A 23,899-nucleotide genomic window follows, 5' to 3' on the forward strand; every position below is an offset into this window, starting at 1 on the left:
AAATTTTTTCACACAGCACTGGGTCACCCCATATTATGTCACTCCAGCCCCTGGGAGTGGCCATTAGAACGAGGAGTGAGATGCAAAACCTAGGACCCTACCCCAGAAATGGCTAATTCCACTATCTGGAGATGGACATGTTTGGAAAGAGTTTCCCTGTGGCTCTTGTAATGACCACAAATTAAGAATCCTGCCAGAAGTAGGAAGTCAGGGGCTGCCCAGTAGAGGGAGGATTCTGTAAAGGAAGGTGCCCTCCTTTATGTGAAAGAGTGCAGTGGGGCTCAGGCTGACCTCTTTGCTGGTCCCCTTCTTCTTCTTTGCAGGTCTATAGACCCCAGTGAGTGAGGTGACTAAATGTGGCCATCTGATCTGGTCTACCAACTGAACACCTGGCAGCACTGGCCATCCGGAGACTTGGATTTGGAAGGGTGCTGGTGTGGCTAAGTCAGGCTTGAAACCCAGCTTCTATCCTTCAAGGCCACGCTAGCCAGGACCCAGTGTGGGAACAGCACTTGTTGACTAGAATGGAGTTCACCTGATGTCGATGAAGTCTTCAGGCCCCTTTCCAGATGGTTCTAAAATGGCCCAGGAAGGAAGGAAGACGAGAAATTCTTACTATACGTGTGTGTGATTGTCTCTGTGCAAACATGATTACATGTTCTCTCTCTCTCTCTCTCTCTCTCTCTCTCACACACACACACACACACACACACACACACACACACACACACACAGAGTGGCACATGAGTATGAGCAAATGACCCAAATTTTGGGTCTCTCATTTGGAAAGTGAGAATTAAGAAACAGTCCACACCTTTGATGATTACCACGTGGCTTGAAGATAATACACACAGCTCTGAGCACAGCGTCTGTCACCTGCTCTAAGCCCCAAAAGAGTATTGTGTGTTTTAATCTGCGTGTATACACCTGGGAATGGAACTCTATTTGTGCTGCCTGTGTTTATGTTTATGGAGAATAATAATAGCAGCCATGAACTGAGTGTTTGCATGCCAGACACTTGGTACATATGGAGCTGTATGCATTTGAGGATGCTCATGTGTTCTGGTGCGTACACATGTCTATGTGCATTTTCCTTTTGAAGAAAATTAAAAGACAAGAGGCTATGGGGCATCAAATATGCTGGGCAGTGTTTTTCCTTTCTCTCTCCTATTTTCTGAGGTTGCAACTGGGAAATACTGCAGACATCATTAACCCAGGTGCCCCCACCAGCCCTGAGCCTCTGGGGAAGTCACCATGTTCTGGATGTCTGCCCTCTCTAGATGACCTGCATCTATATGGGGCACATAGGGCACAGTAGGAGCTCTCCGTGTGTCCCGAAGCTGGGCAGCTTGGACTTCGGGCTCCCATCCCCCTGACTTCCCTCACTCTGCCCCACTTAGCATTTATATAGTTCTCTGTAATCAGCAGGCAGTTTGTCTGTGCAAAGTTCAGGGCTGCACAGGACACAGAATGCAGGGACCGGAGGTTACAGGCTCCAGAAGGTCAGGAGGTTAAGTGTCTCAATCAAGGCTGGCATACTGCGATCCCTCTAGTCGATGACTTCTCCATCACCTTGGAGGTGCATGACCCCCAGCTTCCTCTCCTTGTAAGGCAGAGAAGACCTCTGCATGGAGTTATTCCTGCCTCTGAGCACTCCCTTGTCCTGAGTGCTACAAGATGCTGCCAGAGAGTTCTGCTATTTGGATGAATAAGCCAGAAAACCACAAGAGCACACCAGGAGTTGGTTGGGGCGCTGTGTCTATTTCCAGGGCTCTGGCCGGCTTCATGGCCTCTTTCCCTCTTCGACCAGCACAGCAGTGGGCCGGTGCCCTTTGCAGCCCACTCATGCTCGTGACCGCCAGCCTGAGAGGAGGTGGCAGGCTCTATTATTAGCAGCACTTGACATTTTCCTGGAGCCTTGGTCTAAAGTAGGCCAAGCATCCCCACAGTGGCTCCCTCAGTGGCTGCCTGTAACCAGCCCCCCTTCTCCTCCCACTGTCCCCAGGAGCTATAGCCACTGGCACCAGGCCTGTCTCTAAATAGTGGGTCTGGAAGTGATCCCATCTGCATACTGAGGCCAAAGGCATGCCCACTCGAGCAGACTTGTTTTTCAGGGTCCCCCTCTTTCTCTGCTCTTCTCTGATACCTTTGTCACTGATCTGCCAACTAGACTCACTCCGTTTCCCCATCCCAGGTTACTTAAGAGATCACGACAAACAATCCCTTCTACACACTGCCCAGAAGTTGCCCATCACAGGTGCTTTCAGGGACAGCACAAAGCTTGGAATATAATAGTTCCATGGCTGGGGTTTGCTCAACTTTTCAGTTTCAGAGTCCCCTCTGTTAACAGAATCCAGAAGATTAATCAGATTCCTCTCTGTTAATCAGAAGCCAGCTCTGCTTTTGTGACTCTGGGTTTGCCCAGATTAAGGAGGTTACTTGGCATCCTGGCTGAGATCCACATTACCCTGGGATCTACCTGAGACTGCCTCTCAGTCTTCCCAAAATAGGGGCTCCTAGAGAAAGTCATGCTGAGCCCTCCTGAAGGGTGCGGCCCCAGGGATCAAGTTAGGACAGGGGATTCCTCTTGAATCTATTTCGAAGTTATACCTCCTGCTGTCTCAGTGCCTTGGGAGACTTAAAACTCTCCTATCACTATAGTTAAGTGATAAAGGTCACATGGGCAGAGCTGGCTTAGGGGTCCAGAACTGTCCGTGGTGGCTGGTCAGAACTTTGGCCTCTGGATCCAGCCAGTCACAAGGCTCCACATCTTCTAGAAGCAGACATAGAAGTGCGTGGGACCTAGCACTCTTAAGTGCAGAGGCCTCGGCTTGCAGAAAAATCATAGATAATCATGGGGTTTGAAGAACTGGGTTTCCAGACGAGAGGGTTCCCATGGGGAGCTGTGTTCTTTTTGAGACCTTAAACGCCAAACTCAGAATCAGATGAGACAGATACCTACCCTGTCCTGTCCCCTCTCATGCTAGCACCAAGTGCCTAAACAAGAAGGGACAATCCTCGCCTGGCCATTTGAGTCCTTTTTCTTGGGTAATTCTAGTGTCACCCTCATATCCAGAGAGTCTCCTGTGACTACCGAGGGCTCACTGGCAAGTGGCCCTTCCACTATGGTTGCTGAGGACACGGCAATCCAGGCTGCTTCTGACTCATCACTGAGGAGGATGAGCAGCTGGTCTAAATCAGCTTCTTGGAAGGTCAGTTAGTCTCCATGGCACAAAGAAAGTTTATAGGGGGCTTATGGGATCAGGTTAGGCTAAGCATGGGGGTCCCAGGAGCATCTTATGACATTGTGACCCTCTTTCTATGACCAAGGTCATAGACTGTCTCCTCACTGCAGACATTTTCCCACGCCCTGCAGCAGCTTCTCCCAGGAAGAGAGGAGGTTTTCCCCAAGGTTTAAAATTTCACTGTATCTGCAGAGGCCAGTGGGGGATTCTGGCTACTCCTCCCCACTAGTGCCTTCTTGTCTCTGGGGAGAATTACTTGAGCCAAACCCTTGAGGTGACTTGCTTGACCTTGGAGGTTGTGCAGAAGTAGTTAATATCTCCTGTGCTTGCAGGTTTAGAACACTGCAGAAATCTGAAAACTAGTCCGGCTGCCCGTAGATGAAACAGGAGAGGAAGCTGTGGGGACAGATCAGCCCCTGCATTGCTGAGTGACACAGAACAAGAATGTGGGCTTTCTGAACCCCATTTCTTCCTGGACTACTTCCTGCAGGAAAAGTAGGGGTGTTCCCATGCAGCCCTTTGTGGGGGACTTTCTAGGCCCTGAGTTATACTCTCAAATAAAGTGTTTTCCTACTCAATAGCAGCAAGATGAGTGACCTGAAGATAGCGTGACACAGGAGGGGACCCCAAAGCTAGCCAGCCCCGCTATTCACCACTCTGTGACCTTGAGTAAGCCAATCCCTTTGAGCAGGGGTAGGGTGCCCAGAGCAAATGGAGCTTCAGCTCCATCGTCTGCACTTGCCCTCAGGTGCCCTGCTAAGACTTGCCCACAAATCTAATTTCATGCTTCTTACGTTTCGACCCTAAAGAAGGTACCCAAATTACATCCATCTCAGCTCTCCAAGCATAAATCTGAGCCTCCCAAACTGGGACGTTTATGTTCTTTCCCTCTCTCTTCTCTTCTTCTGCCTTGCTCTCATTTTTCTCTATTTTCTTTCTTTCTTTCTTTCTTTCTTTCTTTCTTTCTTTCTTTCCTTCCTTCCTTCCTTCTTTCATTCCTTCCTTCCTTTCCTTTTTTCTTTCTTTCCTTCCTTCCTTCCTTCCTTCCTTCCTTATTTCTTTCTTTCCTTTTTTTCTGAGACAGGGTCTCATTCCATTGCCCACATTAGACTCAGACTTGTGGTGATCCTCCTGCACCAACCTCCCAAATGCTGAGACTATACGAATAAGCCACCACCATAACTGCCTTCTGTCTTCTCTTCCGTACAGTGAAGAACTGCACAGCTTTTCATTGTTGGAGAACACTGTAACTCTGTAAGTCCTTAAACCAACATTAGCTGCTCTCAGGGTGAAGAGAAGGGAGCAGCGTCAAGGCTGGAGGGCAACATGAGAAAGAAAGGGTTAGGCTGGGAGGAAAGAGGAACATCGTCAGGAACGCCGAGCTCCTTAGGGATCCAGTGGACAGTTGCTGGCAACCTGGGGACTACTGACCCTCATTGGCAGAACTTGATCTTAACTATGGAGCTTGTAAACTCTGGGCAGGGGCCAGCTGACCCAAGTCAACTCCTACCCCGTCAGTGGTGCTCTATGGTGACATTTCGTGTGTAATCTGCTAAGATACAGCTTTTCTGTAACTTTAAAGGCAGTGGAGGGCTTCTGTGGGCTCCAATGAAACACTCAGGTCAGGCTGGGTGAGAAGGAAGGGCCTAAGACTTCTAGAGCAGACTTTGAGAAGGAGGAAGTTCAGCTTTCTGTAGCTACATCTGCCCTTAAACAGGGCTCTGGACCCCTACATGGGCCCGACACTACATCTTGTGTAGGTGACCCTCATCACCATGGCTGCAATCAGAGTCAGTAACTGGTGGACATTATGGTTGCTCTAGAACCCATTCTACCACGGGCTCAGGGACTGGATTGGACAAGCAGAGCCGGAGTAGGGGAAGGATTCAGGTGAGTAGGGAGCCCAGCAGGGCTGAGCTGATGGGGCTCGCAGAGGCCCATAGTAATGGGGCCAGCAGGGTGACTCACAGAGGTATTCTGGCACTGCACACTGGAGCTGTTGAAGCGCAGGGCAGGAACCCGCTGCTCGGTGTCCTGGATGTTCAAGATGCATTCGTAGCCTCGCTGTCCAGACTGAGGCTGTGGGAGGTTCTTGGCCTTCAGAGTGATGGGCTTGATCACCTCTACTGGAACCAGGATCTTGTCCACTCGCAGCAGCTGGGGGCAGTCCTGGGGACACAAGGCATGGCTCAGTTTGGGCATGTAGGAAACCAAAAGGACAGTGACTGCTACAAATATTACATAGATGTTGGTCTTTGCTATGGCCTATCCTCAGAGGATTGCATGCCCATCCTCAGGCAGCAGGGAAGGAGTAAGGGTAAGAATCTTAGTGTTACCATTTTGAGGCCACTCCTAATGGAATCTATCCTTGGCCAGTTCATGTTAATTTTAGTACCAGTTTATACCCAAGATCTCTAGCAGGTCTGTAGGCCCCTCCTAATTCCTTTCCTTCCTTGGCAGAGAATGACCCTGCTGCTTGGGCATCCTGCTCCTCTGGGGACTCATGACATCTTTGCCTGCCAAGTTCCAGGCAGCCAGGAGTTAGGACAGATGGACCATATGGGAAGCTACACACGGAGGCAGCAGCCTGGGCCTCAGCTTGGCCCATAGAACTCAAATCTGGAACACAGCTGGGAACCTAAGGGAGCCTGTAGTATGTGGGCTGAGTGGCATTAGGCGATGCTCTGGAATAGAATTTGGTGGGCTCCTCAGTCTAGAAGTTTCCGACTAAGCTCTGAGGATGGTTGGCACTGAGGAAATGCACCCCCTCCCCAGCAGATACGCAGCCCTGATCTTTGATGCCTGCAATAGGACTGTTAACCATGCAACCACAGAGGGGCTTTGCCAGGGAAGAAATGAATCACCGTGTCCATTTCTTTGGAAACAATCAGCACTAACTTGAGAGGCCAAAATGAGCTTGGAGGATAATGGAGTCTGAAGACGGGATGGCTGCTCTGGGCTTTGTGCCAGCAAGTACCCCCCCCCCAGGTTCCACCCTCTCTCTGGGCACTGTCACACCAGATGACCTTTGAACAAGCTGACTGTAGAAATCACAGCACCCATGCCCTTCCTGGGGATGCTGATACACAGTCTCATTGCTGAGTCTCAGCTGAGGCTGCTGTTCCTCTCCCCAGTACAGGTCTTCTTCATGCGGTGATATTGATTAAAGAAACCATGGGGGAGGCGTATTAGAGGTGTCTTATAGGTAACTGGAGGCTGTCTCTCAAAGCAAATGAGCCGCTGGCTCCCTATGTCACTGAGAGCTGCGTTAGGATAACACTGAGCTTCTGGTCCACCCTAGCACACCCCTGCGCTGAGCTTCAACATCTCTTTGTCCATTAGACAGGACTTGGATATTGTCCTATTGGATACTGGATAGGACTTGTGCATTTGAGAACAGATCAAAAGAGAACAGCACACAGGGTAATTCCATCCCTTGGGTGTCCCCCAGAACACTGAAAATAGGGACTTAAAGAGATCCCTGTAGGCCGCATTCACAGTAGCATCAGCCACAACGGCCGAGAGGCAGAGACACCGTAAGTGTCCATAGATGAATGATGACAGAATTTTTAAAAATATATAAGTCATACGTACACAATGGAGAAGTATACAGCCTTAAATAGTGTGAAAATTCTGACCCACACAACCATATGGCTAAACACTGAGAACATTGGCCATGTGAAATAAGCTGGCCCCACAGTGACAAACTCTACATGATTCCATGTGCACAGGGCAGCTAGAGTAGAGATATTTCAAGACAGAAAGGCAAATGATGATGGACAAGTAAGGGGAGATGGGCTGTTACTCCATGGGGAGCGCTTAGGTGGGGACGGTGGGGGTGGTTATACATAGTGTATACGCACTCAACTGAACTCTCAAAATATGTGAGGATAGTGTTGTTTTCATTATATATTTCACAACCATTAAGATCAACCAACCAAAACTCCTAAAACATAAAGGAGTGGATGAGGTCTCAGGGCAGCAGGGGAGTGGAGGCAAGGACCTAGCACAGTCTTGATCTTCCTCCTACAGGAAGTTTCAAAGTTTTGAAGAGGTGGGTATCTGGGAACTAGGAGATGCCCTCACAGGGAGTCTAAGTGGCTCCAATCCTGCACACCCCCTGCATCCATCTATCTGATCCCCCACGCTCTGACAAGATGCCAATGTGGCATACATAGGCAAGAGGGATGGTTCCATGAAGAGGTTGATGCTTGGGTTCAATAGGGAGGTGTGTGGGGGCTGCAGGACTATAGGCAGCAGTTCCATGATAATGGGGAGTCACGAGCCAGTCCTTGGATACTGCAGAGCCACCTCTGCTTGAGGCTAGGACTGCCTTCCCCCCAGGGAGCTGGACCTGAGACGCATGTGGTGAGAGAGCCAGGGAGTACTGGCACCTCTCCCCTCCACATCCCCAGCAAATGTTGCCATCCACGATCAGGCCCAGGGAACCTGGAATTCCAGACTCCTCTGAACAAATTGACTGAGCCCTTCCTAATGGAGAAACTGAGTCAGGGAGAGGAAAAGGAATAACTCAGTGTTAGCAGATGGGTGGACAGCTGAAGAAGCTGACTTCTGGCATCCCCATCCTTCCTCCTGCTTGTGGAAGATCAGGTGCCATGGGCAGGACCCTCTTGGAATGGAATTGCTCAGTCAGTTGGAGCGGTGCGCTCCACGTGAGCTGGGCTGGAGGTCTGCCCTGTCCAGAGATGTCAAGAGCTAAAGCCTTTCTCACTTGTCCCCTGTAAGATTCTCACCAAAGCTTGTTAGGAGTGCTCTAATGAGTCCTGATTAGCAATGGCCCCATAAAGGCCTAGTTTGCATATAAAAAGGTTGGCAGTTCTGAGAGGAAGTTCATTAATAATAATTGGAGAGGCCCAGGGATGGGCTGGACACATCTTCCTCCAAGTAGTGCTGATGGTTGACCCCAGTGCCCCTGCTTAATTGAAATGTAAAATGGCAATTTTCCCCTTGGCAACAAGGCATGAAGAGGCCATCTCCAGCACCCTGCCCTTCCTCCCACCCATCATGCCAGACTGACCTGCTGCCTGCTAAGATGCCAGGTGCAAAACCACCTACAGACTCAAAGCTCAATGGGAAATGTCAGAGAAAGTGCCACACTCCCCCCAGGACTTGAGTCTGAAGCCCTGTTTCCCAGCCCAGGGGCTTAGGAACACTGACACCGTAGTCATCAACATTTGGGGTGCTGGGAATTAAGTTATGGAGTCCTCGTTTGCTTCATCTGGTTTCAGAATCAATAAGGGTGCATTTGTCATTGGCTGGCTTAACTCCGGGGATGAGCAATCTTCTTCCAAATGTATGCTCTGAAGATTCTATGAGTTAACATGTGCACAGTGGCTGACTCAGAGAGAAGCATCCAGCATCCAGCAAGTGTTTCCTCTTCCCTTGCCTCCCTCAGCTCAGGTTGGAGTCGGTCCCCCTTCTGTTTCCAGTTTCTACCTCCTGTCCATAAGACTGGTTTAACCCACTCCCATCTCTCTGCCTTTTCCAGAATTATATCATCAGTTTTCAGCATCATTTCCAAGCCTTCTAGACTTCATGTCTCTTGCTGAACCTGACTCATCTCAATACCTTCAACTGCCTCAAGCATAAGAGAAACAGGTAGGGAGGCATGTCCTCTTTCCATGGCTCTCCTACTGGAAATCCTCTCTCTGAGATTGTTCTGTTCTAGTAGACAGGACTCTGGAACCTTGAAATGGCTTAGAATGGCATTGCTTTTACTTGTATATTTTACTACCACTAAAACAACCAAGCAACAAACACAAAGGAGCGGCAAAGTCTCAGGGTGGCAAGAGGAGCGGTGGTGAGGACCATAGCCTTGCTTCTCCTCTTAAGGAGATGCCGAGGCTCTAAAGAGATGGATCTCTGGGAACCACGACGTCCTCTTAAAGGGAGTCTATGTGGCCCATCCCTGTACCTTACTGCATCTATCTGGTCCTGCATCTATCTATCAGGACAAGTAGCATTCTGGAGTTACATTGCCACTTGCTCTAAGACAGAAGATCCACTGGCAACCACAGGGCCAAACCCTCTCTTCACCCATAAAAAAAAAGACCCAGAGTGGACTAGATGATTTTTATGGTTCTGGATATTAAGGCATAATATAAAGTACATATTTTGGGCTTTGCCCCTAGTTTGTGGCACAGAGCTTCTAAAACCCTTGGAGTTTCCTGAATGATTATGGTGACAGGAACTTTCTGTTGTTCTCAATAAGGCCATTTCAACCATATCTGAGTTTAAGCCAGTGAAGAGCTCATCCGAGGATGGGGATTATTTGCTAGCCCAGTGTGGGATGAGAGGATCTTCCCAGATGCTGCAGAAGAGAGAGGAACTAAAGCTTGAGTTCAGTACCAGTGGCCAGGGCAGAACTGGATAGTGGGAGAACCGTTCAAGTACAGCATTGCAGATCAAATAGAACGCACTTCTGGGATCTTATGACTGTTCTGTGGAGTAAGCATGCTGGTTGCACTTCAAGAGGAGTCAATCAGTCATGTCTGCCTAAAGGGACTGCCGTAGGAACCCCACCCAAGGAGCTTAGGAGATGCTCACTCGTGACAAGCACTTGCTGCTCTTGCAGAACACTGGAGTCTGGTTTTTAGCACCCACACCAGGTAGCTCTTAAACCTGGGTAACTCCACCTTCAAAGGATCTGAAGCCCTCTTTCTGTCTTTTCTGCCATGTTCATGCCTCTGTGTATGTGCACACATGCACATACACACACACACATAAATAAATAAATAATAAAGGAACCTCACATGAAAGAATTCCTGGAACTTCCTAGTTGGTGAGCAGGTGAAGGGCCTGAGAGGGTATCCCCATAAAGCAGGAATGAAGACAGTGGGCCCCCTTCCGACACACCTTGCACCCTACGGTTTTCCCTAGCAGTTCCTCTGCATCCTTCTTAGCATCCTTTCTAATAAACCAGGAAATGTAAATAGATGTCTCTCTGAGAGCTGGGACCCCCTGCAACAAAGTATCACATGCGAGGAAGGGGTTTAGGGAGCCCAAGTTACAGCCGGTTGGTCAGACTCACAGGTGACCATATCTAGTGACTTGTGAATGGCATCCTAAGTGGGGGTGAGCGTGTGGAACTGAGCCCTTTGACTTGTGGGATCTGATACCAACTCCAGGTAGATAGCATCAGAACTGAAGCAAATTGTAGGCTTCTTATGAGGCGTCTGGGAAAGATGAGAGAAGAACTCAGCAAGGAGAAATGACCCATGTGATGTCATGAGTGTCACATAAGGAGAAGAAGAACGGTTTGCTGTCCTTTCGGTCCTAGCTCCATCATTAGCCCAATAGATGATCTGAGTTCATCTATAGAATCTTTTTTGCAGCTCAATTTCCCCATCTCTGCAATAGGAATAAAAATATCTTCTCAAAAACAGTGGAGAACAAAGAATAATCACACACACATACACAAACATCATGATCAAATCTATTTCTTTACAGGCTAACTTTAAAAAATCAATAACAAAAATAGTATCTGCTCAACTAGTTTAAATGTGGTATTTCAAATGCCAGTCAACGGAATGAATGATAAAGCAGCAAGGGTGACAGGAAACTTTACATGGAAATATGGTTATTTATCAGCAGGGAAGTATTTTATTATTTTAGTCGTTGGTATTTTCAGCCTGGTCACTCCTAGTCCTGGCTACTGGATCTGGTTGGCATCCTGCACTACTCTTGCAATTCTAGCTGATGTGGTTAACTCGGTACAGTTGGAATTCATTCCTTACCCCTACACACATCCCTCCCCATGGGCACTCTTGTTTTGTAACACAGCTCATGTCATCATCCTGATATTTCAATGAAGACAACTCAAATAAGTGGTAACCCCAGCACTCACAAATGGTGAGTCAATATTTTCTTCTGCTCATCTTATTTCCAGCCACAGATGATTATCTAACCCCACACCGATTCCCTCCAAAACACACTGCCTTTCTCCTTTCAAAGCAGGCGTTTCTTTGAACCGTCATTTGAAAGGGGCCAACTCCGGCAGAATGGAAAACACCTGAATTTGACAAGATTATGTGGAGACGTGAATGCATGCAATAAGAAGCAGTCTCCCTCGGAGGCTGTTTCACCCTGTGGCTGCATTTTGCAGTTGTAAGAATAGACCAAAGATATGGCGGGACAGTGGCTTGAGGCACAAGCAAATATTTAATAGCTTGACATTCTGGAGGTGGGTCCGGATGACTCCGGATCCAGAGACGGGCCCTTTGTATATTGTGGTCTCCACTTCAGTGCGCACAAATGAGGGTAGGGGTGCTGAGTGCAGGGACCAAAGCAAATGTAGAAAGTGGTAGAGCTGCCTTTCCATCCCCTTGGTCCAGCTTGCTGGTGACTCCTTTGGGCAGAGGTTTCGTAGCATATTTAAATAATTGAACAAGGACATAAAGAATGCTCCTGGGCTGGGAGAGAGAACACTGCCTTCAGGGCTGGGGCTGCCTGGGGCTAGGGGGACAGACTTGTAGATTTACAGCCCCTGGTGTATTTGCAAGATGAAAGCTCGGTTTCGAGCAGTTGTTACAGTGAAATTGGGAGAATGTAAAGCTCTTAGGGACAGCAGATCTAAAGTGGCTAAGGGAAACATGATTTGCAGGTCACTTCTTCTCCCCCAATACCACTTCAGTCTCCCCACCCCAATCAATTCTAAACAGGAGCCGGCCCTAGTAGCCCTAACAACTCCCCAAATTTATACCCGCCTTCTCAGACCCCTGATGCTCAATACAAAGATGTAATGCACCATATATTTTCTTGCTGTTCCCCAAGTTTATAATGCCATTAGCATGATCTACGATGGGCTGGTTTATGGGGAGAGCGAAGTAATAATACAGAAAGGAAATACCCATAACCTCAAGGGGGAGGGACAAGTGAGATTGATGGAAAGTGCAGTTGTCTGGAGAAATGGCATCCCAGTAATTGAATACCTGACGGGGGGATGTGTGCATGGGTGAGGAACACGTTTTTGAGCTGGGTTTGGCTTTGTTTTCTCAAAGGAGGGTTAAAGGCATGGCGGAAGTAGATCCCAGGAATGGCTGTCAGATAGAATTAAAGCAGAATCACTGGCAATGGGGGATAGACTAATTTCTCTCCAAAGTCAAGCCTGGGGTAAATGCTGTTGGCCTTTATCTAAGGGTGGATTTCGTTTAGCACCAGAGACAAGCAGCAGTCTTCATTCCTGGTTCTGTAGTTCTAGAGTGAACTTGACCTTTAGGATTCCAGAGCTCATCATACCGGTCCTAGCGTAAGACACCCATACCAGTGGCAGTGGATGCTGGGAAACCTTTCAAGGACACCATTGCAGATCAAACTGAATGCATTTCTCCTCTGATCTTAGAACTGTTCTCTGGAGTAAGCACACTGGTTGAATTTCAAGAGGAAGACTAGTACCTGGGACATCCTCTCTGAGATTGCTCACCTGGGAAGCACCGACACACCCGTGACTTTCCTAGCCTAGTCCCTGGAGAACACGGCTTCAGTGGTGGTTCACTTTGATTTTTCAGCTTAGATGAGGACAAACAGTGCATCAGCTCACCGAGGACCACCTCCTGCCTGCGGATTTGTTTGCTATAGCAGGTTCATCTTAAGCATCGTTACCAAGTGTGCTGTCCAGGTTGATCTGTTCAGGTGAGGCTGTGCAGGAGCCAACAACTCTGTCCAGTGCACACAAGGACAGAGGTTCCTGCAGCTCTGTTAATGTCTGACCAGCCAAAGGCCGTTCCAGGAGATGGCAGGAAGCCTTGTGGATACTGGGAGGGGAGGAATGAGAGCAAGCAGGGGCACGCTGTCACCCTAGCATGCTGTCACCTCATCTCTCCTCTCCTCTCCCTTCCCATTTGCTGCCCAGGCTCTGGCAGCCCATCCAAAGGTCTACGTTGTCATCACAATGCCATCATTAGCGGAAACAAAACCATCCCTTGTAACTGGGATATAGTTACTATAAACGACATATGTGACTGGCCATTCTATTCCTAATCATTGTAATTACGCCTGAATACTTGCTGTTCATAACACAACTACAATGGTCCACCAGTTCTCCATTCCAGACCAATAACTTCGCCTGAACGTGCTCTTTGTTCAGGGGGAAAGAAGTAATTCAACACCCCTGGTGATAGCCAGTGAAGCCAGCGTCGAAACTGGAAGGGGCAAGATGAAAGCATTCCTGGGATACAAGATGGTGCAGCGCAGAGCAGACGAAAAGCCACCTGGCAGCCTCACTCATGGCTAAACAAAAGGACCTGATCTGCGTAGCTTCACAGGGTAAAGGCGATTCCGAACCTGAGGACTTCCAGAAGAATCGCTGTGGCCCGAGTCTCTCCAGCATTCTGGGGGGTCTTGGTGCAGGTGTCTGGAGGAACTTCAGGCTCTAGGACTATGACTTACCCAGTCAGATACCATTTGGACCTCTCAGCCTTGACTGGACGTGCCCCCGACCAGAACACTCCATAAGAACATTCATGGCACCCTTGCCCTATGAGAACACTCCCTCTGAGTCCTCAAATAGACCTTGCTCTCTTTCAAATTTACGGCTTTCTCTCCACTAATTGTTGTTAGATGCATCTACATTTTCCTAAATAGAACCTGCTCAGTCTGAATACGCTGCTCATACGCATGTTTTCAGGGCTGACGTTTTGGTATTGGATTACCAATTGTGCTCTTCCCAAGGGATAACTATTTCTCTCACTCTCCGCCTTTCTTAGTTGCCTGTAGTTCTTTGTGTGGGGTTGAGGACTTTCTAGTAGGTTTACCCCCATCCACTTTTCTATGTCTCTTGTCCTTGTTCTGCTCATGTGTAGGTGGTCATGTTGGTGAGACGTTATGGGTGTAGCTCCTGATATTCCTAGGAGACAGTCTCACAGCAGACTCCCCAATCCTTTGGCTTTTGAACTCTTTCTGTTCTAACCTTTTCCTAACCTTTCCTCTTTTTTAAGTTGATTTATGTCAGGCATTTGCATTAGTATCAGAAATCTGATCAACACAGTAGCAAAATATAGATGATTAGTCCTTGAATAACTTCACTGGCATCAGAAAAAACACTGCTCAATAAACCCTCGTTTTGTATCCTTTATTCCTGCTATAGTTTATGTCAGGAAACAAACAAACAAAAGCCAATGGCATTAAAAAAATGCTACATTTACACTAGGAGACAGGGATTCTGTTTCAGGTTCTGAAAACAATGGCCTTTTCTCACTGCTAGTCTTAGTCAATGGTTCTTAACGTTTATTTACTTAGTTTCTGTTCGGTACATCCTCTAGGAAGATGTTACCACAGCAACCAGATAAGATAATCAACTTAGCCTCTTCCTCTAGGCTCCCTACAAAATGGCCCTAGATGCAGTTGGATCAGAAGCAAACTCTTAGAACTTTTTTCTCTTAAATTAAGTAAAAATCTAAGACAAAGAAGAGCCAAAGATCATTCCATGCCATACCATGACAGGGAGAAATGGAAGATTCTGAGTTATGCTGGAGTCTCAGACTCCATAGCTGGTTACCGTGTCCAGTTAATGGAAAACGGAAAGAATTGAAGAGTAATGGCAACATCTGGATCTGTCTCCATGCCCTGGTAATTAGCCATATTCTTCAAAGTCTGCTCCTTTCTCTGAAGCCTTGGTATCCAGCCCTTGGAGTAGCTATAGATCCCCAGGAGATGCTAACAAAGCGAGGCATAAACAAGGTACCATCTCTCACAGAAACTCTGCCATTGTTCTGGGAAACATGGTAATTCTTTGCTTTCTTTTGGTTCCTTTAACTTTTCTTTCTAAACATCAAAGACAACCTTGCCACAAGAGGAAAAGGAAAGAAAACAAGAAAGAAAGAGAAGAAATTGCAAGCCTTCTCCAAGGAAAGGGGGTGGTGGGAGGCGTTTGCAACCCACAAAGTCCATTGCTTTTGCTCTCTGATCAGTCTTGGGCCTTTCTGCTCCCAAACCTTGGTCAGGTTCACTTATTTGGAGAGTGGAGAGACCCGGAGAGCCACGTTGTCTGACTTCTATCATGCTCCTGGCAGATTTTAGATGGGTATTTCCTGGAGCCTTGACCTCTGACCTCAAGGGAGTCACTCTACCCCTCTGCTCCTGTCCTCAAGGTCAAGACTGACCACGTAGACCAGACTGTCAGTCTCCTCCAGGTTTCATGCCATGGTGGCCCACTGGCGACCTGACTCATTCCCTTCTATTTCCTTCACGTTCGTGCCATTCCATTTATGTTAGAGGAAGGAAAGAACTCACGCCCAGGAGACTCAGCCTCACGCGTTTGTACCTGAACCTCCCAGCTGAGCCAGAACCATGGTGTCAGTGCAAGGCCAAGCTCATCCATTGCTTTCACACAGAGTGCCTGGAGAGCCGAGGTTAAGGAGGAAGGAAGAGATCCCCAGGATCTTCTCTTGGGTCTCACGAGAAGGGTTGCACATACGTTCTGTGCTTACCAGCAGTGCCTCTCCCCATCCTGCTGCCGGCACCTACCTCGGGCAGTTTCACTCGGCCTTCCTGGAAGGAGCAGGTGTTGGGGTCATGGGTGCAAACATGCCGGTATTTACACCAGTGACAGCGGTATGGGCTCTCCACACAGGACAGACATCTGGGCACAGAGAAGAAGCACACATCTTAGAACTTCAACCCAAACACCTACGTCTCCAGACTCTAAGGGAACATTTTGCTCTTAAGGGAGATGACCCTTGAATGTTGACCAAAGGAAGGCCTCGTACAAATCCACCACCCTTCTACTGTTCTCAGTGCCTCAGGGAATGAGTTCCTTACTTAGAGCTGGAACCCTGTTTCTCCCCCCCCCCCCATGGTCCTTTGCTAAATAAGACAGCAATAAGGAGTGGAGTCTATAAGATCTAAGACAAACCCCAAATTGGGTTTTAATTCAAATTGCCTCTGAGTCTCACTGTTCAGAACCTACACTATTAAGGATGATGCCCTGGTGACAGAGGAAGCTGCTGAGGCTCCACATTCTGCATCCCAGCACAGCTGCCAACCCCACTCCTTACCTCCAGGAAACGGGCAACTTTATAGGAGCCTTTTGTTGCTTAAAAACCCAGCAGGGCTCCCTATTGTCATAAGCTCAAATGCCTCGCCACACAGGCAGAGCTGCCCCGAGCTCCACCCTCCCCACAAGAGTGCGGTGCTACTGTCTGAGCACACCCCATGTTCCCCACAGGCTGCCCCACCATCTGTAGGAGCTTTCTGCTTTCCTCCACTGACCAACCCTTGGCCAGAGGAGAGTTGGCCCCTCTGGACCCTCATTTGGTAAACCTCTGTGCTGAGATACTCTTAATCTGTTGGTGTTCTATTTTGTTATTAAACATCAATTTCTTCCACAGAGCGCCTAGGCTGCAAACCTCCACCAAGCAACGGGGCAGGTATTGGTTGCTGTGGAGGGCAGGGCCTGAGTGCTGGGATCTTATGAATCTGTGAATCCTCTATCTGATGAGCAACACTGTGGATGGGATGAAACACCACATCTGATTTGATCCCTGACTCTGCTTTTCTAGGGGGCAAGAAGAGAGGGAGGGAGGGAACGTGCCCCCAAGAGGTGAGATGGTGGGCAACTCCATGGCAGGAAGAGAGAAGAGAATCCCAACTTTGATACAGCCGGCTCTGGCCAAACAGGATAGATGCTTCCTTCCTTGATGTCTGTCCCCAGAGTAAGATAAGCTCTAGTCTCAGACATCCCACATAAGCCCTAAATTATTTTTTATCAAATTATAGGCCAGCAAATGTCATGTTAGATACCTACCCTGTAAAGAGAGGAATGCAACCAGCATGTTAAAATAAGCAGATATGTTGTGTGTGTGTGTGTGTGTGTGTGTGTGTGTGTGTGTGTGTTGTCAAGCCATGTGTTTTGCAAACTCTCTCTATGGAACTCTAAAGGTTCCATGGAGCTCCTTTGGAGACTATATAGAGTACCATGGGGATCCTAGACAGAGGGGCTCCTGGACTCATAGCTCCCCCAGTAAGCAGCCCCTTCTTCCATCTGTTTTGCATGCTGGACTTGCATATCTAATTTCAAGTTCTACATTAAGAAATTTTATACATCTCCAATCTGGTTCAATCTCATCCGTTCACAGAGGAAATATCAACATAACCATAGCAAAACTCATGAGTAGTACCTCATCAGTGAGCCGCATGGCGTTCTAAAGGATGCCTCACAGTGGCTCTTTTTACTCCTTATAGCCATCCTGTGGGAGGGCCAGGTCTGCTATACAGTGGTGACAACAGCAGTGTCCCATCCCAGGACTGCTCTGATAGGACAGTGCTCCTGGGATGTTATGTCGCAATTTGAATATGAAATGTCCCCAACAGGCTCCTCTGCTTGAACTCATGGTCCCTGGTTAGTGGTACTGTTTGGGAGAATTTGTAAAATCTTGAGGACTGTGATATAGGTAACAGAAGAGGGTCATTGGAAACAGGCCTTGAAGATAATACTCCCTTCTGGTTCTGGCCTGACCTGCCTCCTGATTTGCCAAAATGTGGGAAGCCATTCTACAAGCTCTCTCTGCTGCAGACAAACCCTTCCCACCACCGTGATGTCTCCTTCATAATGCACTCACTGTATGCCGTGAATCATGAGCCAGGACAAACTTTTCCTCCCTTAGGTGACTTCCACCAAGGAGTGTGTCACAGCTCTTAGAAAAGCAGCTAACACATGCCACTCACTAAATATTGTGGTGCCAGTACCTCTAGGTCCCCTTTTATAGAGGACACTAGTGCGCAGAGTGGCTAACCCCTCTAACTGATCTCCTGTCCGTGGTTGCTATTTAGAGGGGGAGATGCCAGAGTCAAGCAAAGTCGGAGTCAGGTTTCTGTGTCTCCATAGCGGGGCCTCTGCCACGCTGTGTCTTTGGCTTTCCTTTTGCACTTTGACCCGGTCTGTATGAGTCCTGACCCAGTCTGTATGAGTCCTGACCCAGTCTGTATGAGTCCTGACCCAGTCTGTATGAGTCCTGACTCAGTCTGTATGAGTCCTGACCCAGTCTGTATGAGTCCTGACCCAGCTTATAGGGCAGAGCATTCAGTTGGCTTGCTAGACTGCCTGACCTCTCCTGGATACATGTAAAGGCTGCCCTCCCTTCCCTGGTCCTTCCTCTGTGTAGGTGTGAACTGATGTCCTTCAGGTGAGCTATATTATCCCTAGTACAACGGTGGGAAGGGATTCAGGCTAGGAGATTTATGCCAGGGAAGACGCATGGGCTAGGGATTTGCAGGGCTCACACCCTAGGCGCCCACTTTTGTCTCTTCCTACTCCCTTCCGTACAAGAGAGAGGCCCGTCTTCTAGCATTAAGGAGGCCTCTTTGGAAGCCTCCATACAATGAGTCCTGGAAATCACAGTGGGGTCTTCTGAGCTCTGCATGAACCTTGACCCTAGCCATGAAAAGGCGAGGGAAGCCAGGGCACTTACGAGTTGTGGACGCTGCAGTTGTAGAAGACAAAACTGGTGCTGGCGAAAGTCACGCCGGTCTCCTTCGACTTGAGTTGCAGCTGGACAACATGATGGTCTCCTATAAGGCAGAGCCCACCAGCGGGGGCCAGGGGAAGTTCAAGACCCAAGCCAAACGTCCCTTAGCGGCAATGCACTCTGGGAAAGAGAGACTGCTCCTCTGGGACACTGCCAGGTTTCATAGGTCCCTGAATCAGCAAGGTTCACTTCCAGGATGACCACTCCACCCCCCACGCTCATACAAGCAAAACAAATTGTGTTTGGTCTCCCTTCTCTGTTATGTCACCAGACCCCCCATTCACTTTCCATGTGTCTCTGTGGACGTGCGTGCGTGTACACACACACACACACACACACACACACACACACACACACACCCTTACATGCTGTGCTTAAAAGCCTCCTGGAATCACAAACAGTGATGAGTAGCCAAGGAGGAAAACAATGTAGTATCTCAGGAAAACGGTTGCCAATGGCACAGGTGGAATTGCATGTATGTGCAAATGTGTGCACATATGAGTTCACCTCATGATCTCTGTGCAGAGAGACCGAGGTCTGATACTATTGTCTCTGTGGGACGTGGCTCCATAGGGGTACGAGATATTAGACTCCTCAGCTGGCGCCAAAGAGACATTGGAGCCCATGTTTAATTCACAGCCCTGACCCTGGACCCCACTTCCAGCCCTGTTCTCTGCTTTCCCCAAGCGCCTCATTAATCAATCGGTTCTGAATAAATGTGACAAGCCCAAATGGGAGGGACAGCATGGAATCAATCTGCCGAGGCCAGCCTGTCCCTTACCAGTGTCAAGCCTGTGTCCACTCACAGCCTTCCCAATAGAGTTGGTTACGAGCAACAGGCAGCTGTGTGTGGGACGGTGGGGAGAAAGCACTCTAGAGTCAGACTCGCTCAACTGATGGTATACAAAGGGTTATGGAGGAGCCGTTGGACCTGCTCCGTCACACCCATGTTCCCAGCTTCCCTCTTCCACAGTTCCCCCAGGCCAGCTAAAACAATGACATCACCTACCCACACTACTGCTGTTCTGGCCTGGCTTCTATCCACCCTCTCAGTGGCTCTTCCTCACCAGGATGAGGTAGAAGTTTGGTTGCTAAGCTGGGATGTACCAGTCAATTTCCAGGGGTAAAAGAGGAAACTCTCACCTCTACCCCTTTCAGCCATCAGCCCACTCGCTCTGACTTCACTCTGCCCCTAGGCTCTCTCCGTTCCCCACATCTGTCACGAGTTCTGCTACCCAGGCACAATGAAGAGTCTGCCACCCAACTTTGCCTCCTGGGACCACTTGCTTACCATTTTCTGTGATGATGCGGGGCACCTCCTTGGCTGCAGGGGAGTAGCATTGGATCTGATTGCCTATTACCAGCCCATCCATCTCTGACAGATCCTCAAAGGTACAGTTGACACCTGCTGACAGCTCCGGGACATTGTATGTCTCTAGGACCAGCTGTGAAGAGCCCAGCCAGGCAGGGGGAAAGAGGAGAGGAGGGGGAAGGAAGGGAGAAAGTCAGGAGGAGGAAGAGACAGACAAAGGAGAATTATTAACACCGATCAGTTTGCTACAAGAGAAGGGTAGAGAAGGCAGCGGGAGGCAGAGGCACAGACTAAAGAAAGCCGCTAGGATCCGAATGGATTTGACCCTGGGAAGTAGGAATGCTTAGGGGATTTGTGTGCTAGAGGAATTCTGAACAGGACCAGATTGGCTGATGGGAAATTATCTTCCATTTGGTAATGACTGTGTGCCCAGTGCTAGAACTCGGGAGTCCATATTTCATTCTCCCAAGGTAGCTACATTGGCCCCCTGCATAGATAAAGGGATCATTCCCAACACTCATTGCTACATGGCCTTATTCTATCATTCTACATTTACTTGCATGCCAATTAATCTCAAATTGGCTAAGAGATATTTAGGTATACCCATGTCATAATTTGGATCATAATAAAATACTACTTTGTTTATTCTGCTTGGTCACCTAATGCTATGTTCCTCAAATATGATTTTCCTACAAATATGTATTTTGAGCAGAACCCCATGCTCTACCACGCTACCTGCCCCCCTCCCCCGTACTCTCCAGCTAGTCCCATTTCCTCTCTTTTTAAAAAAGAGCTTCCACTTTTATGACATATGCAGAAAACCTGGTACCCACAAATGAGAGAAAACATGGTACTTGTCTTTCTGAGACAGATTGAAATTCAGTTAATAATATGATCTTGTTGCACCCATTTTTCTGCAAATGACATGGATTTGTTCTTTTTTATGGAAACAGAAGTGTTCGAGCACTGCATAACAAGGATTGAGTGTTACGTCTGTGTCATATGGGAGGGAGTTACTTTTGGTTTTTTGAGTAGCCTCTGCCTTGATTTCCATAGTGCCTAGACCAGTTCACATTTTTGTCATCATTTTGTTTTTACTTGTTTTCTTAATGACTGCCAATGGAGTGAGATGGACTCTCAGCATAGCCTTAATTTGTATTTCCTGATCACCTTCGGTGTGGTCAATCCCTTGTCGTTATGAGTGGAACCTTTTCTTCAGTGTTTCTGTCCATCCCACCTTTCTCGGGTTCCCACTTCTTCACGAGCATCCCTGACCCTGGCCTAGAGCTGCTCCCAAGAGGCCTTGGTGCTTTCTGCCAGGGGAGAGTTCTGCCCTGGCTTCTGACCTCCCCACTCACCAGCACATTGTACTGAGAGACAGAGATGTTGTTGGGATGGACTGTCAGCCGGACACACTGCTTCATCTCCGAGGCAAACCTTCGGGGTTCCCTGGAGCGCTCGCACCGTTCCTTCCGGGTGCACCTGGAAAGGACACAATGACAATCAGTTGACCCAGAAAGGGACGGGCATATCCAGAAGCTCTTGGGCCCTACTAAACCTCAAGGGCTCGTTGCCTCTCCTTCTCCAAGCTTCTATTATGCACTTCCTTCCTCTACCATGCTCAGCTTTGAAAAGGGTAGCAGTTCCCCCACCCCCTTCACAGGAGAGAAGAGTCACATATGAGTCACACCATCTTGGCCAGTCTACTTCCTGTCCATCCACACAGCCTCTGACACCCTTCACCATCCCCTTTATTTTTTAGCAAACCTCACTTATCCCCCATAGATGTGTATAGCACATGAGACATATTTTATTGCCTTTGTTCATCCAGTTCTGTCTGGGCTTTCCATGCGTTTTTACCTATCCAGTTCTATCTAGATCTACAGATTAGTTCAGCTCTTTTGTACTTGAAATCACAGGGAAATGACTCCTGACGATGTCTGGAGGTTGAGAGAGGCCTAGGAAAAGTGACAGAAGGAACAGTAGCAGGGGATAGGGAGCAAAAGGGGGGAAGGGACATGGGAAGAGAACTTTCTTCTGGAAAGGCAGACAGATGTGGGGTGGGGGAAGAAAGGAAGGGAGGGGAAATACCAGGGTAGTGGGTGGCTTGTAGGCCAACTCTTAGCTGTAGAAGAAAGCTGTGGCCCGTCCTTCTCGTCAGAGCAAAAGAAGACACAGTTAGCCACAGCTGGAGGATGGCCTCAGAGTGCAGAGTTAGAGATAGTGTCTAGTTAACTAAGGGAAAAGTACAGACGGTGACAGCCAAAGTTGCCCTGGAAGGAAGAGGTGGGACAAAGGAGACTGCGGCAGAAGGAGGGCCTTACAGTCAGAGGGATGGGTGACACCAAAGTCAACCCAACTCTACTTAATGCAATCATAACCACTAGTTACTGTGTGCTGGCAGTACTGGGATAGGGCTCTGCATTTTATGCCATTTAAGTGTCTTTGGCCAAGCCGTCTTAGAGGTCAAGAAACCACAGAAAAGGATGAAGGAGTCACTTCTTCGTCCAGGTATCTCACAGCGAATCTGAGTCCATACCCAGCCCAGGTAAACTCAGAGCCTCTGCTCTTTACCGTGCTAAGCTTCTGGATGAAGAAGGAAGGGAACACACTCCCTTGCAGACTAAACCCAGGTGCCATGCAGTCTTAATGCTCCTCTTACATTCTTAGGGCTCTTTAAACATTTCCTCTCCACCATTCCTCCTAGATTCAGCAGCAAGCACGTGACTATCATCTATCCTTGTTGGATAAACCTGAACTCCCTGGGATTACTTCAAGGGCTCCAAGTCATGAGGGGAAAGGTCAGGAGTGAGTCTGGGGGTCCCCATGGCATTCTTTGGCGGCTCGAGCAAACCACTGGCAGCAAGAGTGTCTGCCTCTGAGTCTTGGGAGTTAATTTACCAGGCCAGCTCCTCGGCAAGGACTCCATTACCTTCAGCCATTAGGCTAATGTTATGGACTTTTCCAGAGTGTCTGAGCTGACATCGCTATTAATAGTGTTATTACGTCCATTAACAGCAGTCCCAGAGAACTGGTACAGCTTCAATTATTCACCGACTCCCCAACTTTGAAGTTTCTGTTTCCAAGAGCAATCAGTAGGTCTGAAAAGAGTACCTTTGATTAAATTATGAAGTGTGTGTGTGTGAGTGTGTGTGTGTGTGTGTGTGTGTGTGTGTAAAGCTGCCAAGCCAAACATCACCAGAAGTTACTAAGTAGAACAGATGAACACTATTTCTCTCCCAGGCTGGAGGAGAAGGCACAGGTGGGTGGGGACAAGTCTGACCTGTATTGTTTGCTGCTACTCAGATTTCTAGGGTGCATCTTGCCACAGTTCTAGAAAGTACGGAGTATAGGAAACCACGTGTAATTTACAGTTTTAAGCATCAAGCCCAAATGCCTAACCTCTTGGTGCCTTGGTCTTTTCTTCTCTAAAATGGGAGCAAAATGGTATCAGACAACTAGAGTTTCCTAAAGATTGCAGGAGAGAGTATGCTGTAAGTAGTTAGACCGGTGTGTAGCTTCGAGAGGGGTGTCAACAAGTGCCAGCTGGAATTGGCACCCCATCACTTCCTTCACTTCCTAGTTCCTGGGGCTCTAAAGTGCAGCTGATGCAGACTGGCTCATTGGCACATCAAAGGGAGAAGAGGAGACTAAAGCTGCTTCCCCCGCTGAAGATGGAGGGAGGCTCAGGACCAGAAAGGTCAGGAGAGTGAGAGCATGCAATGGACGGTAGCTTGTTTCCTTAACGGCTATCAAAGTATTTGGAGAACTGAGCTCTGTCTCAGTGGAAAGTTAAGTTTAAGGTCAGGACCAGGGATGTTGTGAGATGTCTACCATCCTTCATAGTACAGGAGTGGACA

General features: G+C 48.4%; 1 protein-coding gene across 2 annotated transcripts in view; it reads right to left on the reverse strand.

Annotated features, from left to right (window-relative positions):
* The window catches only part of Plxna4 (plexin A4), a 452,981-nt gene that overhangs the window by 76,217 nt on the left and 352,865 nt on the right, over window positions 1-23,899 (reverse strand). For both annotated transcript variants that reach the window (XM_075953914.1, XM_075953915.1), the window contains exons 6-10: window positions 21,398-21,521; window positions 20,019-20,172; window positions 18,671-18,770; window positions 15,729-15,843; window positions 5,214-5,414 (exon numbers count right to left, since the gene is read on the reverse strand). In XM_075953914.1, the coding sequence (XP_075810029.1) occupies window positions 5,214-5,414; window positions 15,729-15,843; window positions 18,671-18,770; window positions 20,019-20,172; window positions 21,398-21,521 (694 nt within the window). The remainder of the gene's footprint in view (window positions 1-5,213; window positions 5,415-15,728; window positions 15,844-18,670; window positions 18,771-20,018; window positions 20,173-21,397; window positions 21,522-23,899) is intronic.

This window comes from Microtus pennsylvanicus, chromosome 19 (genome assembly GCF_037038515.1).
Source record: "Microtus pennsylvanicus isolate mMicPen1 chromosome 19, mMicPen1.hap1, whole genome shotgun sequence".
In the NCBI taxonomy this organism is placed as follows: Eukaryota; Metazoa; Chordata; class Mammalia; order Rodentia; family Cricetidae; genus Microtus; species Microtus pennsylvanicus.